Here is a 13,099-nt window from a genome sequence, read left to right on the forward strand (position 1 = left end):
TCTTTCAGGGCTAAGAGTTAACTATTCTCTAGTAATGAATAAATGTTTTTAATTCATGTTTCAACGTTCTCTTTCTTAAACACAATATTTCAGACTTCTGTTCATCCTTAAAGACGACAGTAGATGCTGAATATTTCTGCTGAAGTGGTCAAGGAAACATAAGCTGCTGTGTACAGTGGAAAATGTAACACTGACCGAAGGCTGCTAAAGTTTTCCACTTTACCCCAGTAGCTTTTATGCAGTGTAGGTAGCAGCATGTGCTTCATTGTAAGTCTGAACAAACAGATCCAGCGCTGCACCGAGTAATCGGGGCTGCTGAGGTCAGCGTACTAAAGCAGGTGAAGTTTACTCTAAAAGTCGAACAGCCCTGGAGGATTTGGCAGCTGGTGAAGCGGTGAGGTCACAGAAATAAAAACTGCAACAGTTCTGAGCTTTTCCACGTGCAACATAGATCATGTAGCTGTTAGAGTGCAGCTTTAATCAGGGATGTGCTGGTTAGACTAAACTGTGATCTACAAACACATATCTTCATACCACAAGAAATCATCCCATAAAAATATGTGCTAGTTTCTTTAAAAGTTCCTCCCCTCATATGAGATCACTGTCATGCTCCTCATTGCTGAATTGTGCTGCCTACAGTAAAACGGTCCCTTTTCAATGGCAGAGAGCAAAGGTTAGACAGGCTCACTCTCAGCTTTAACAGCTCTTATATAGAGAATCAAACCTGTTTGTCACCAAACACAGAAGGGGAGAAATTGTGTCCTGTTGAAAAAAAGAAAAGAATAGGATACCATTTAATAAACTTACACTTCATATAAACCACTAAATCTATTCTAAATACACAGGTAGTGCAGCTTTTCTCTGCACAGGAAAAGAAGGAAATAGTGGAAGCAGGACAGTAACTGCTCAAGCAATGAGACATAAGAAAAAAATCCCCTGAATAAAACCAACTCTCTCTCTGTCTCTCTCTCTCTCTCTCAGAGGTCAAAATTATTTTCAGCTGCTTGTGACTGGAGGGATTTACATTAACCCAAAACTGCTCCAGTTCCTGCTTTGCAACATTGCCTGTGCTGAGTGGCCTCATAAAATGCCAATGGTGTCCTGAAACAAAAAAACAAAAAAACTCTGACACATCATTTTCCAACCTTCCCCAACCCACCAATCCCAAACAGTTTCCGTCTGTTGTGATTGAGAGCAGGTGGACTCACTTAACTTCCATGCACTGTGCTTTCTCCCTGCAGTCTGGGATGGAGTGGGAGTGATTAGTGCTCGACTAAATATCTGCCTGTGAGTGTTAACACTATCCCTCATTAGCTGAGAACTTCACCTAAACTACAATATACTAGGCAGCTGTAGAAGCTCTGCAGTTTTTTTTTTTTTTTTTTTCTGCAGCTGGTGAAATGCAGCTCAGCCCTCCACCCCCACCGGGACCTGGGAGGTGTAGTCACCCCAGCCACAGATATACATCTTGGGCCCCGGTTTTCTGTTGCAGTGCCAGGTGTTTAGTTTGGAGCAGGACCGCAGCCCTGTGGTTATTCTGGCTGCCTGCACTGTAAACATACATGGGCAGAGGGAGGCCACTGACTGACAGACTGCCAGAGGGGCCGCACTGTGACTGACTGACAGACAGACAGAGCTTAGTGTCAGTGCTGATGAAGCCTATTTAACAATATGCTGATAAAGCACATGTCATAAGTTTTTGAATATAATACACAGGTAAATATCTGATGTTAACACACTGATGTATCTTATTCTATGAGGCTTTTTAATATAGACAAATAGATCATATGTATGTTTGGTGGTAACAATACTCTTTTGGGGGGGTTTAATACATTACTTTTAAAAACTCATGTGGGTCAGAACTTTGTCATAATTTGTTTTATATTCCCATGTGTTCAACAAAAAAACACAATTACTCATCTCCGGCACAGCTCCAGAGAATTCAGAGGAGCCCCGGAGGAGGAGGAGGAGGAGGAGGAGGAGGAGGAGGAGGAGAAGAAGAAGAAGCAGAAGTCCATAATTCATTTAGAACAAACACTGTGCGTAATGTGCCTTTCCCCTGAGCGCGCATCGTTCTCTGTGAGGGGTTGAGAGGCAGGATTAAAAAAAAAAAAAAAAAGACCCAGCAGGCTGTGCGTTAAAAAGACCCGAGGAGACTATAAAACTGGTCTCATGCCCGCTGCCGTGAAGGCTCCGCTGGATGTCCGGACAAGGAGACGGAGGCAGGCAGAGCAGATAGAGAAAGAAAGGAGGACAACGCGCACACACACTTTTTTAAAAAACAGTTCTCTCTCTCTCTCGCGCGCGCGCGCTCCGTGTTCAAGGTTTATTTTCCAATGCCGGGTCCTTGTCATAGATAAGAGACAGATAATCAGGGGTGTCTGCGCTTCAGTTAGGATTATAAGGAGGATTGTTTCGCTCGTCTACGGACGTGCATGTGCGTTACTTCAGTAAATGAGACGTGCGTCTGCTCCAGCCGACCCGGTGCTGTTTGACACATTTGTCCCTCGAGCTGGATTCACTAAGCGCTCTGTTTTCTCACCGGGGGAAGTCGGGCTCATTAAAAGTTTTCTGGCCGTACTTTTGATGCCAAGGAAATGGGACCGCGCCAACGGGAGAGCGTGTCCGCGCTTTGCAGAAAAAGTTTGCTTTGGACTGTGCTGATCCTCTGGCTGACCGCGTTTGTTGACGGGACCTGGAAGACGGGGCTTTACAAAACCTACTCAGCCGGGACGCAGCTGAGCAGAGACCAGATAGCAGCCTCTTACACCTCAGTCTATCAGAAAAGGTAAGAAACCTCATACTAATCCTTTTACTGCCACACTGAGATCTGCGTGTTAAAGTCATGTCATATGCACATAACCTTTGTTTTGCCTCTATAATTATTTTTAACCTTATAATGCCACTTTTTAAAAAACCTCCTCTTGTGGCTGCATGATTCTGCAGAGCTACTCCCACCTCTATCCATCTACCAGCTCTTATTGTCTTCCTGGCAGTCTGTTTCCTTTTTCCTGTGCTGGCAGCTCACTGTGCTCTACTGACTCCCATCCTCCCTGTTGTCCCAGTTCACCCAGCTCCTCTCTGGGTGGCTCCTGACAGCACCTCCACTGTGTCTGAGGTGTGTGTGGTGTGAGCTTCATCCCTGCAGCTGCAGCAGCAGCAGAAACATCTGCCCCTTCTCAGCTGTCAGAGCGCTGGTCAACAGCACCATAGATCGGTCCACATTAACCCAGCTCCAGTATGTGTATCCAGGGGTGATGATAGGGTGCATCTTGAAAAGTGCATGCAGTGAAAAGGAGGAAGGGATGGTCTCATAAAATGATTCATCCTCCAGTGAGGTGTTGATGAGGGTGTTTCTGATGGAAACTCACCCGACTGAACACACATGGTAGGAGCGTTAAACAGCTCTGCCTCCCTCCTGGACAGGCCCAGTGTTTAGCTCGGACACAAGCCAGGGCTTAATGAGGAGAGGACGTTTCCTGTCATGCAAATATTTATTCTGTCAGATTGTATGTGTGTGCAGATTATGGTGTGTGTGTGTGTGTGTGTGTGTGTGTGTGTGTGTTGGCTGAACATGCTGGAGGCTGAAAACCTAATTTCTCTGATCAGGTCTTCTGGGTGTGTCCAGGTGGTTTGCAGTGTTCCCTGTCAGGCTGCAGTGGCTCACCTCTCAGCTCTCACCCCCCCCCCCCCCCCCCCCCCCCCCCCCACCCCCCCCACCCCCCCACCCACCCCCACACACACACACACACGGCCTGAGGTTTCGCTGACAGGTTTAGTAAACAAAAGCAGCTGGGACTTCACTGCATCTGGTTTTGAGACGGAGATGAGTTCACAATCGGTCTGTAAGTGGCAGTGGAGGAATGGATGGAGAGATGGAGAGGGAGCTGCTGTTGGTGAGAGGCAGAGAGGTCAGCGGGTTGGACGTGACACCAGAGGAGCTGAAAGTCTCAGTCCACCTGCTGTCTGGCCTGATCTGTAAAAGCTGCAGTTTATAGTGTGTCACCAAAGACAAACAGTGGCAGTGGGATTTCTGAGTGCTGAGGGCTTTCTCTTGGCAACTTGACATTCACTGACAGAACCTTAACTTGTTGTTAGAGCTCAGGTGCTTCAGATGAAATAAATATTAACTTTAGCCGACTGGGAAAGACTCTGTCCCAGGAAAACCTCCCGATTCCAGCCCTACCTTCACACAGTGATTACCCAAATCAAAGGGGATTAACAGCTTGTGGGTAATTTCTCAACTGGTGCGATTGCTCTGTGGAGGAGCTGATAAAGTGTTCATTCACCCTTGTCGTTCTTAAGGACTCTGTGAGGTCAGTGCAAGGAGGTAGACGCTTCTTTATTTCTCATCTCGCCCACCTCTTTATCCTCTCCCCGAGGACTTGTCATGGTCTGACAGGCTGTCTGAGCCCTCTGGCCTCCTTCATTCCCCACACATCTTAACCACGTCCAAGTTTTCTTTAAGCATGGGATTTGAGATGACAGAGATTCCAGCAGGCTGAGCCCTGTCTGGCTTAAAGCAGAATGACCATTTAAATAACTTCAAACAATGTATGTGCTCAATGAAAGATTTGGTGGACACCAACAGCAGCCCGTGGATGACAGATCTCAGAAGTCATCTGCTATTCTGATTATTACCATCTAAGCAAAAAGTTGCTGCTTTTCTTTGCTTTATATCACTGGGACTATATTACAGCATCTTTGGTTATGATGGTGCATTCAGGCTTTTTAGTTCAAGCCTCAAATGCTCAAAGATGCACGAACCCGTTACACACAGAGACACGCTCAAAGCTCACAGGTGTCCAGGCCTGAAAGCTCATGACTGATGAAGACAAATTAGAGTTTTCTTTGTTCCTTCAAGGCTCCTGCGAAATGAATCACTTAGCCCTGACCTTCAAGGCCTGTCTGTGCAGCTTTTTATCCTCATCACTGTCCTGTGCACATCGAAAACACTGCACAGAACCAGTCTGCTTCATTTTTAGTTTTATTACAGCCCAATTTAAGCTATTGTCTCATAAACTACTATGGTTCTTTCTGTTTTCATGAAAGCTGCAGATTATAAATCCAGCAATGCTGCATGTTGTGTCCTTCTTCCTTCATTAATCTCACTGACTGTACACTCTCTTTCTGTGTTTGCCTTTTGTTGCTGCACTGCATTTATCTTACGCCTCTTCTACGTCCCGTGGGAACAATAGTGCTTCATAAATGTGTTTCCTTCCACCTCCCTGTCCCCATCGGAAGCTCCTTTGTCTGACCCTTCTGATGAAAAGATGACCTTCTCCTCTCCGCTGCTCTCCACTCCTCTCCTCTCCTCTCCTCTCCTCTCCTCTCCTCTCCTCTCCTCTCCTCTCCTCTCCTCTCCTCTCCTCTCCTTCTCTCTCTTAACTTGTCCTCTCCTTCTCTCTCCTCTCCTCTCCTCTGCTCCTCTTCTTACTTCTCCTCTCCTCCTTCTATCTCCTCTCCTTCTCTCTCCTCTCATCTCCTCTGCTCCTCTCTTCTTACTTCTCCTCTCCCCTCCTCTTATTTCCTCTCCTTCTCGCTCCTCTCCTCTTATCTCCTCTCCTTCTCTCTCCTCTCCTCTCATCTCATCTCTTCTCCTCTCATCTCCTCTGCTTCTCTCTTATTACTTCTCCTCTCCTCTCCTTTCCTCCTCTCTCCTAACTTCTCTCCTCTCCTCTGGCTATTTGTCTTTTGTCCTTTGTTCTCCCTAAGTATTTTTCCCACCGACAGAAATTTAGAGAAATTCCTTTAGATTTCTCTCCATGCTGAATTTCAAACATGTTCAGGCCTCCTCCTCCCATAGCACATGAATGGATAGGTGGATGGAAAGGGAATTATTGAGACTTTTTTTCACCAGTCTCACCAGTGTTTTGCCCTCATCAATCCTCTTGTCAGTTCACACGGCCCAACTCCCACTTTCTTCCTCCCCACGCAGTCTGCTGCTGAAACTGCACTACCTCAGAAGTGCGATCATGAAAGATGCAGGCTGCTCAGAGAAACGAGGGCACACACACTGACTGGAATACAGTCTAGAAGCTTTTTTGACAAGTTCATGAGCTCTCACAGCATTTGCATTCATTTAAGGTTCAGCACTTTTTTTTTTTGTTTCCTTCCAATGTTTTACTGTCTTGGCATCTGTAGCACTGAGGAACAGATGGGCCAAAGCTCTGATTTTCCGTCCTTTTAAAATTGTGGATTTCTTTCTTAACTGTTGGCTGTGTGTGACTGGGAGAGATGGTCGATGATTTATTTAGCTTGGGCTCAGCATTCAGCGTGTGCCATGTGTGCTTAGAGACTTGATACTCACTGTGGGCCTGCTTGGTGCTTTTGCCAGTGAAACAGCATGATGCTGGTGGGTTTCACACTTCATAACACAAGGGCCTCTCCACTAAGAGGAAGGTGTTGACTAAGAAGTATTTTAGGGTGAAAGAGTGAGTGCATCAAGCACCTGTGCCTCTTCATGGATAAAGCCAGACAAAATTCAGTGGACCACTGTGGTGTAGTTCTGAGTAACAAAATAAGGAAAGTTATTCAGTCCAGGGTTTTTAAGTGAGACAGATTTTTAATCTTTAGTCATTTATGTCCCAGTGGGGACGATAACGTGACCTGTACTCAGTTATCGAAGGAGTAGATCTTCATACCTCTATTATTTTTTTGTTTGTTTTTTTTTTTCCCTTGTGCTTGAGTGTTGTGGGAGTCAACACAGATGATGTAGGTAGCTGAGGTATTGGTTGTCGTACCGGAAACTGTAAACTCTGTTACACCAACTGGTTTTGCTATTGAATTCGTTAAAACAGCCGGTGGCATTTCCTCATTGGTAATTGCATAAGTGCAGTGCAAAAAGCGAAGGGGTAGACCATAAAAACCCACCCTCACTTCCTTCCTCGTACCTCCCTCCTGGGGACATCTCTTACATGTTCCCAGGTGAACTCTCTTCTCAGCCTGGGAAACCCAGATGTGCTTCTGGTGGGTGTGGAGGATAAGTACCAGGGAGGAGTCAGGGTTTTACTCCCCCTTTTTTTACCTCCAGCTCTACCTGACCACAGCTCTGTCAGTGTCTGAAAGTTTCCACTCATGATTAGAGCAATTTCTTGTGGACAAGGGAAAGCAATCATGGGGTAATCATATAGATCCATGTTCATTTTGTCGACTTATGGCTGAGGGATATATATACATGAAGGGTGGGCCTGTATTAGATGAATTTCCTACTCACTTTACTTAAGAAGTATATGATTAATTCAAACTGTATCCAGCTCATTTTACTTTTTACTGCTTCCTGGATTATGTTATCTTGATTCAAGGTGTTTTATTTGTAACTTAATCTAACAAAGTCGCTTTCTAATGCAGCAAAAACACGCTTAAAAAATGCTATTGTTCCATAGGCTAAATGATTATTAGATTATTAAATGATTCTACTTTCAGTAGAAAAATAATAATAAATGATGAGAAGCAAAACACAGCAGAGGCCTAGTTATATCAAAAAGAAATACCTTTGAATACTGCGTCTCTCAGAGGTGCCCCCTCTCGCTGGCTCGGGTCTGTGTGTGTGGCCACCACAACATGTGGGGATTGTTAATGGGAGCTGGTTCAAGGCTGTTTTGCATCCTCTGCCTTTGGCAGTTTCCTTTAGTGTAAACGCTCACACACACAAACATATGGTCTCCCGTATTGACAAACACACTTTGGTGGATACACCCTCCCACTGTTACAGACACATTGGCAGTGGAACACACAAAGTGCAGTTTTGGGCAGTGAGCCACACAGTCTCCTTTGTGGTTTCAACGTAGAGCCCCCTTCCCATACATCTTTTCCCTGTGTAAACACAGGCTATGGTAATGGTTTTCATTGTTTCTCCTCCAGCTATTGCCATATGAAGGTAATCAGTGTATTTGTAGTCTTCATCGTTAATAAAACAATTGTAACATATGGTAGCTCAGGCAGCCATGTGTTTCCCATGTATCAAGGCCAAGGTGCCCCCCTTCAGTGTTTTCCTGATTTGATAAGTAAAGGGATGAGACGAAACCCACATCAACTCTAAACTTTTCTCTTGAACATTTCTGTGTGCTCCTGTGTGACCAGGCCCAGATATCTACTCCTGCCCGTCCTGAAAAAGAATTGAGCTCTTTGTGAGGATTAAATCACTGGTCTCCTCACTTCACTCAATCTTTAATTAATTTTTAGACTTGTGGTGGCACCAAGTGTGATATCGAGACCATTCGCAGTGATAAATTGTGATTTTTGCTCAGACATTTAACCTCTGACATCTACACAAGCTTTTTCCCCTTGCAGGTAATTTTCCTAATGGCCTCAGTGACTTGTCATATTGTTTCGCGAAGCCTAGCAGGAAAGGGGGCCAGCATTAAGCCACACTGTCAAACTCTAATCTTCATCTTCCTAAAAGACGTTACCTCCTCTGAGAGCAGGCAGCAAAAGGTTGTATACTAATAGTGGAGAGACTGCTGTGTAAATATGGCCCACAATGCACGCTGATTAAAACCGTGTAAACACTGTAAAGAAGGTTAAAAACACAAGGGCGGGGGGGAAGAGAGGGAAGAATCAAAGCCTGTGGGAAGGCAACGGTGCACCGTGAGTGTGACTGCAGGGCTAATTTCTGACAGTGTGCTCAGAGTGTGAAAGCACTGGTTTTGAAAATATACAAGTGACTTTAAAATGTGATTTTCTTTTGTATCTCGAAATAACAAATCAAAGCAATTGAATTTAAAAAAAAAAATGATTCTGCAGGTTGCATTTGTGCATTTCACTCATTCTGTTTCTCCCTTCAGGAACTGGTGTCCTCATACGGTCACTAAGACGGTGACTTGCCAGGTGCAGAATGGGACGGTCCTCCAGCGAGTCTACCAGACATGCCGCTGGCCACAGGGATGTACAGGAGGCAGGTGAGTTTAATGCTGCTGCTGCTGCTGCACCAGAGATAGGAACTATTTAAAGAGCCAACTTAGAAATCTAAGACTTTCTAGACTTCATGTATAATGGCAAAAATAATAATGTTTTTAAATATTTTTACATGGTTTTTGACTGTTAGAGAGATTTATAGCTTCACTATTTGTCACTGTAGTTTACGTCGTGTTGTTTAAATCATATTTACAGGTGAATCAGAAAACACCTTCATGTCATTTGGATTTCTGAGTCGAAAATATCGACACACGCTACCAGTGAAAGATTTGGAGACAGTTTCACATCCATTTTAATGGGACAATGTGTGCAAACTCTAATCAGTGTTGTCTGTCGGTGCCACCATGCACAGCTACAATGAGCAGCTGCATATGAACACAAATAGATTTGTCTCTGTTCATTTAAATCAGCTGCAAACCTAGTTAATATAGGCTGTTTTAATGTGTGACTACAAGGCTGGTAATGGGTGTAACCATGTCAGAAAAAATAGCAGCCTCTAGCCACTGATAGATCATAGAGCACCACAGCTGCACCACATGTCGTGTTCTGAGTAAGAAACACTTGAAATATTTCATATAACAAGTTCACACCTGTTCCTGGTGGTAGACAAGTAGCAATAAGCAAAAAGAAGGGAATACAAAATATAAATGAAGCGTGTTCAGCAGACACACCTAGAAATCGAATTACACTGATTAAAAATACGAGGTCATGAAAACCCACTGAATAACGCAGATTGGCATCTCACACAGTTTCTGCCAGGGGAATTCAGTTTTAATTTTGCTTCACAAAGCTTCCACATCACATGCCAAAGCCTTATTAAATCACATAGCACACACAGACAGCTACTGTTATGTGATAGCTTTAGATTTTGCGTGTGTTTTTCAGCTACAGGACTGTGGTCAGACCCTCCTACAAAGTGGTGTACCGCACTGTAACTTCTCTGGAGTGGAAATGCTGTCCAGGATTCAGTGGCGCAGCCTGTGAAGAAGGTAGGTCAAGGAAGAAACACTTTCAAGAGATGCACGCACACAGGAATACATTAGTTAGATCAAAATGAAGGGCCACTTTCTTTTTGTGTGTCCCTTTCACGTCCTCAGGTTTACTCATTTATTACCATCTGCATCCCTCTATGCTGCCTTTCGGCCTTTCGGCCTTGGTGTGTGCTTTCCAGTACACATGTACAAGTTGTACTTATACAGGAGTGATTTCTGTCAAGCTTATATAAGGCTGCGTCTGTCTTCTAAATGAAGTTAAGAAATAAGATCCCTCAGTCTCTTCAGGGTGAGTCAGAGACCTCCACTTTATTAATCAGTTTTCATATGTTCATTCTCAGTCGGAGTGCAGTGTAAGGGCTGATTCCTTTGTGGGGTTTAGAGTTTTATAGTCCATCTGGAACCAAGTCATCAGCCTCTTAAAGTGCCATACTAGCACTGCTGTTTTCATTTTTCAACTACAGTAGCTGCCCAAAATGCACACACGCACACACACACACATATTCTCCCAATGTATAATGGCTTCCCGTGACACTGGCCCCTGTGTCTCGGCAGTCTGGGGGAGAAGGGTGGAGCGTCTGTTTATGCCAGGACCCATGACTTGACTGGGTGTAACATAAATCATTAGACTTTTGTGACACAAAGGACAATAAATGTTTACAGTGGTTGAAGTGGTCACTTTTTTTGTGGTGCAAAAAGCAGGGGCTGTTTTTCTTTTATGCTCCCCACTCCAAGGTGAGCTGAGAACAACTCTCAGGCCTCCCAGCTGCCTGTAGTCTGCTACAGTGTGACTTCAGCTGGTGAAATGTCTCCGCTGTACCTGTTTGCTTACACATGGCATACATCAGACCTGTCTGAATATCATCTTTGTTTCAGACCTTCCCCATCCTCAAAGTCAAAAAAACACACACACAGTCCGACAACACAGACTCTGCTTAACAAAAGCCGAGGAACACTCAATTTAACAGGGAGGAAATTATCCAATTAAGTTGTTGCCGGAGGAGATTCCCCTCCGGTTGTCATGGCAGTAGGGGGCTGTTGAGCCAGTGGGGATGCTGGGATTAGCCACTTATCTGAGCGCTGTTCCGGGTGGCTCAGATCACAGGCGGAGCTGAGTGAAAGTGACAGGTCCCATTCATGGGGTCTTTACTCTCCGGCACGGTGGATGCTATCCAGGGCCACCGGCACTTTGTTCTACTCCTACCGCGTGAGCACAACCGCTTGCCAGCATAGAACCTGATATCCCGTTGCTGTCTGCCTCATTCGCCGCTTTAAGGAGAAACACAAGCTTGCAACACGGGGAAAAGGCTGGAGCCCGGATTGTGTTTAAATCTGTTGCCATAGTGTTGCCAAGTGAAGTTAAAGCTGCGCTCGTAGTTCAGTGGGTACAAGTTTCAAATCCAGGCTTTTAATACCTGTGTGTGGCTCCATCTGCAAATCTCTACATGTCTTTGTGGATTTCCAGACGGCTGTGAGCACTTGTTTGACCTTGAGTTAGGTTGAATTGAAATGGTTTCATAAATGAAGGACCTCTGTTATATAAAAGAAGATTATCCCGCTGCATTTCTTGAAATCTACAGTCTAGGTCAGACATTAAAAAACATTACTTTTGATCTCATAAAGCTCATAAATAGGTCACACCAGAGACGTATATCTAAAGGGCTCTTGTTGACTTCCAGTCTTAGTTATATACCTTTTTCTCCCATCATCCTTTTTCCATTGCTTGTCTGCTTTTCACAGACTGTGGAAAATGAGCATGATCCACTCATTTACACACTCACTGGCCTGCTTTTACATCCACTGTTTTTTTTTTTTTCATCTGGCCACCCTAAAAGCCCCAGGCCATGTCTGATTCTCAAGGCCAGCCTGCATTACAGAACATTACAACAATGTCCATACCAGCAGGGTCTGGAGCTGCTTTATATTTTAAATAGACACGAGAGAGCTGTGTTCTTGTGTGTCCGTCAGGTCTCACCCCTTTCTCCGACAGCTGATTGGTCAATCTGCAGGTCCAGTCTTAAGGAAAGATAATGCATCTCTAAAGTTTTGAATTATGTGTTTCCGAAACCAAAGCAGCAGTATGCAGAGATAAATGACAGGACAAACTGAGAGCTGCAAAAGAAAAACATTGCATCACACCCAGGCTGATAAACAAACTCACTCCATCAGAGTCCACACAGAGTAAGATAACACTGCATTTGACAGGCACCTTTCACATTTACTCTATTTCCTACTTCCTCACAACTACCTCAGGACTTGGCTGGCATTCCAGGCTGATGGTGTAATTACCAGGTCCTAATTGTTTTGTGTGAGATTTGGGGGATATTGTCTTTCTTCTGGACCTGGGACACAATGGTCTTTATCTTTGATTGAGCCTGAGAAAAAAGGGCTAAGTATTTGCAGATGCAGGCACTTTCATAGCGTGCCAGGAGAAGGGATTTAATGTGTGCCTGGTTGGCTTTGGCTTTCCAAATAAGTAAATGCTTGTTTTCAGATGGGAGATCCCAACTCCTGCTACATCAAGCACAAATATCAAAATTATACCTCATTTAGAAGCAATTTAGTGATATACGAATATCACAATAAAGCCATAAATACAACACTGTTACATTAGAGCTGGCTCTCAAAGATCCCATACAGGTTGCTTCAGTATCAACATACACTACAGCATGGAAGGGTGCTTGCACACTCAGCAGCATGGAAACCTGGGAAAATCCATTGGCTCTTTGGACTTTTGCCCTCTGTCAGTTAATTTTGATGGAGTTTTAAAAGTATGAAGAAGACATTAAGAGACAGCAGTTGATAGTGTGACCCAGATTTGGTTTATGGAGGGAAAGCACTTGAAAGACATATGGCTTATCACAGGAGGGGGCTGCTGTGTATCAGAACATATGGGGAAATGTAGACTTGAATTAGCACGGCTGTCAAAGCTGTACCGCGGGGGTCCCCATCAAGCCCTATCTCCAGGCCAAGCGGAGGCAGCGGTTTTTGGGGTTGCAATTACGGTATGGCTGGGAGGCAGAGGCGCGCTGTCTGCAATAAGCTGCAGAAATGTAATCTGTGTTTTCACAGCTCAGCGCGGCTTATCACAGGCCTACACGCTAAACCCTGCACTTTAAACATCGGTTAGCTGCAGCTTGCCATTAGCAAAGGGAGAGTGGGCGTGCGTGCAGGCTGGTATATACGTCTGT

The 13,099-nt window shown here is 44.7% G+C and overlaps 1 protein-coding gene across 3 annotated transcripts in view; it reads left to right on the forward strand.

The window, feature by feature from the left end:
• Positions 1 to 2,054: 2,054 nt before the first annotated feature.
• The window catches only part of emid1 (EMI domain containing 1), a 50,380-nt gene continuing 39,335 nt past the window's right edge, over positions 2,055 to 13,099 (forward strand). For all 3 annotated transcript variants that reach the window (XM_026322845.1, XM_026322844.1, XM_026322846.1), the window contains exons 1-3: positions 2,055 to 2,788; positions 8,787 to 8,900; positions 9,802 to 9,905. In XM_026322845.1, coding sequence (XP_026178630.1) covers positions 2,598 to 2,788; positions 8,787 to 8,900; positions 9,802 to 9,905 — 409 coding nt within the window. In that variant the 5' untranslated portion in view covers positions 2,055 to 2,597. The remainder of the gene's footprint in view (positions 2,789 to 8,786; positions 8,901 to 9,801; positions 9,906 to 13,099) is intronic.

This window comes from Mastacembelus armatus, chromosome 9 (genome assembly GCF_900324485.2).
Source record: "Mastacembelus armatus chromosome 9, fMasArm1.2, whole genome shotgun sequence".
Classification (NCBI taxonomy): domain Eukaryota; kingdom Metazoa; phylum Chordata; class Actinopteri; order Synbranchiformes; family Mastacembelidae; genus Mastacembelus; species Mastacembelus armatus.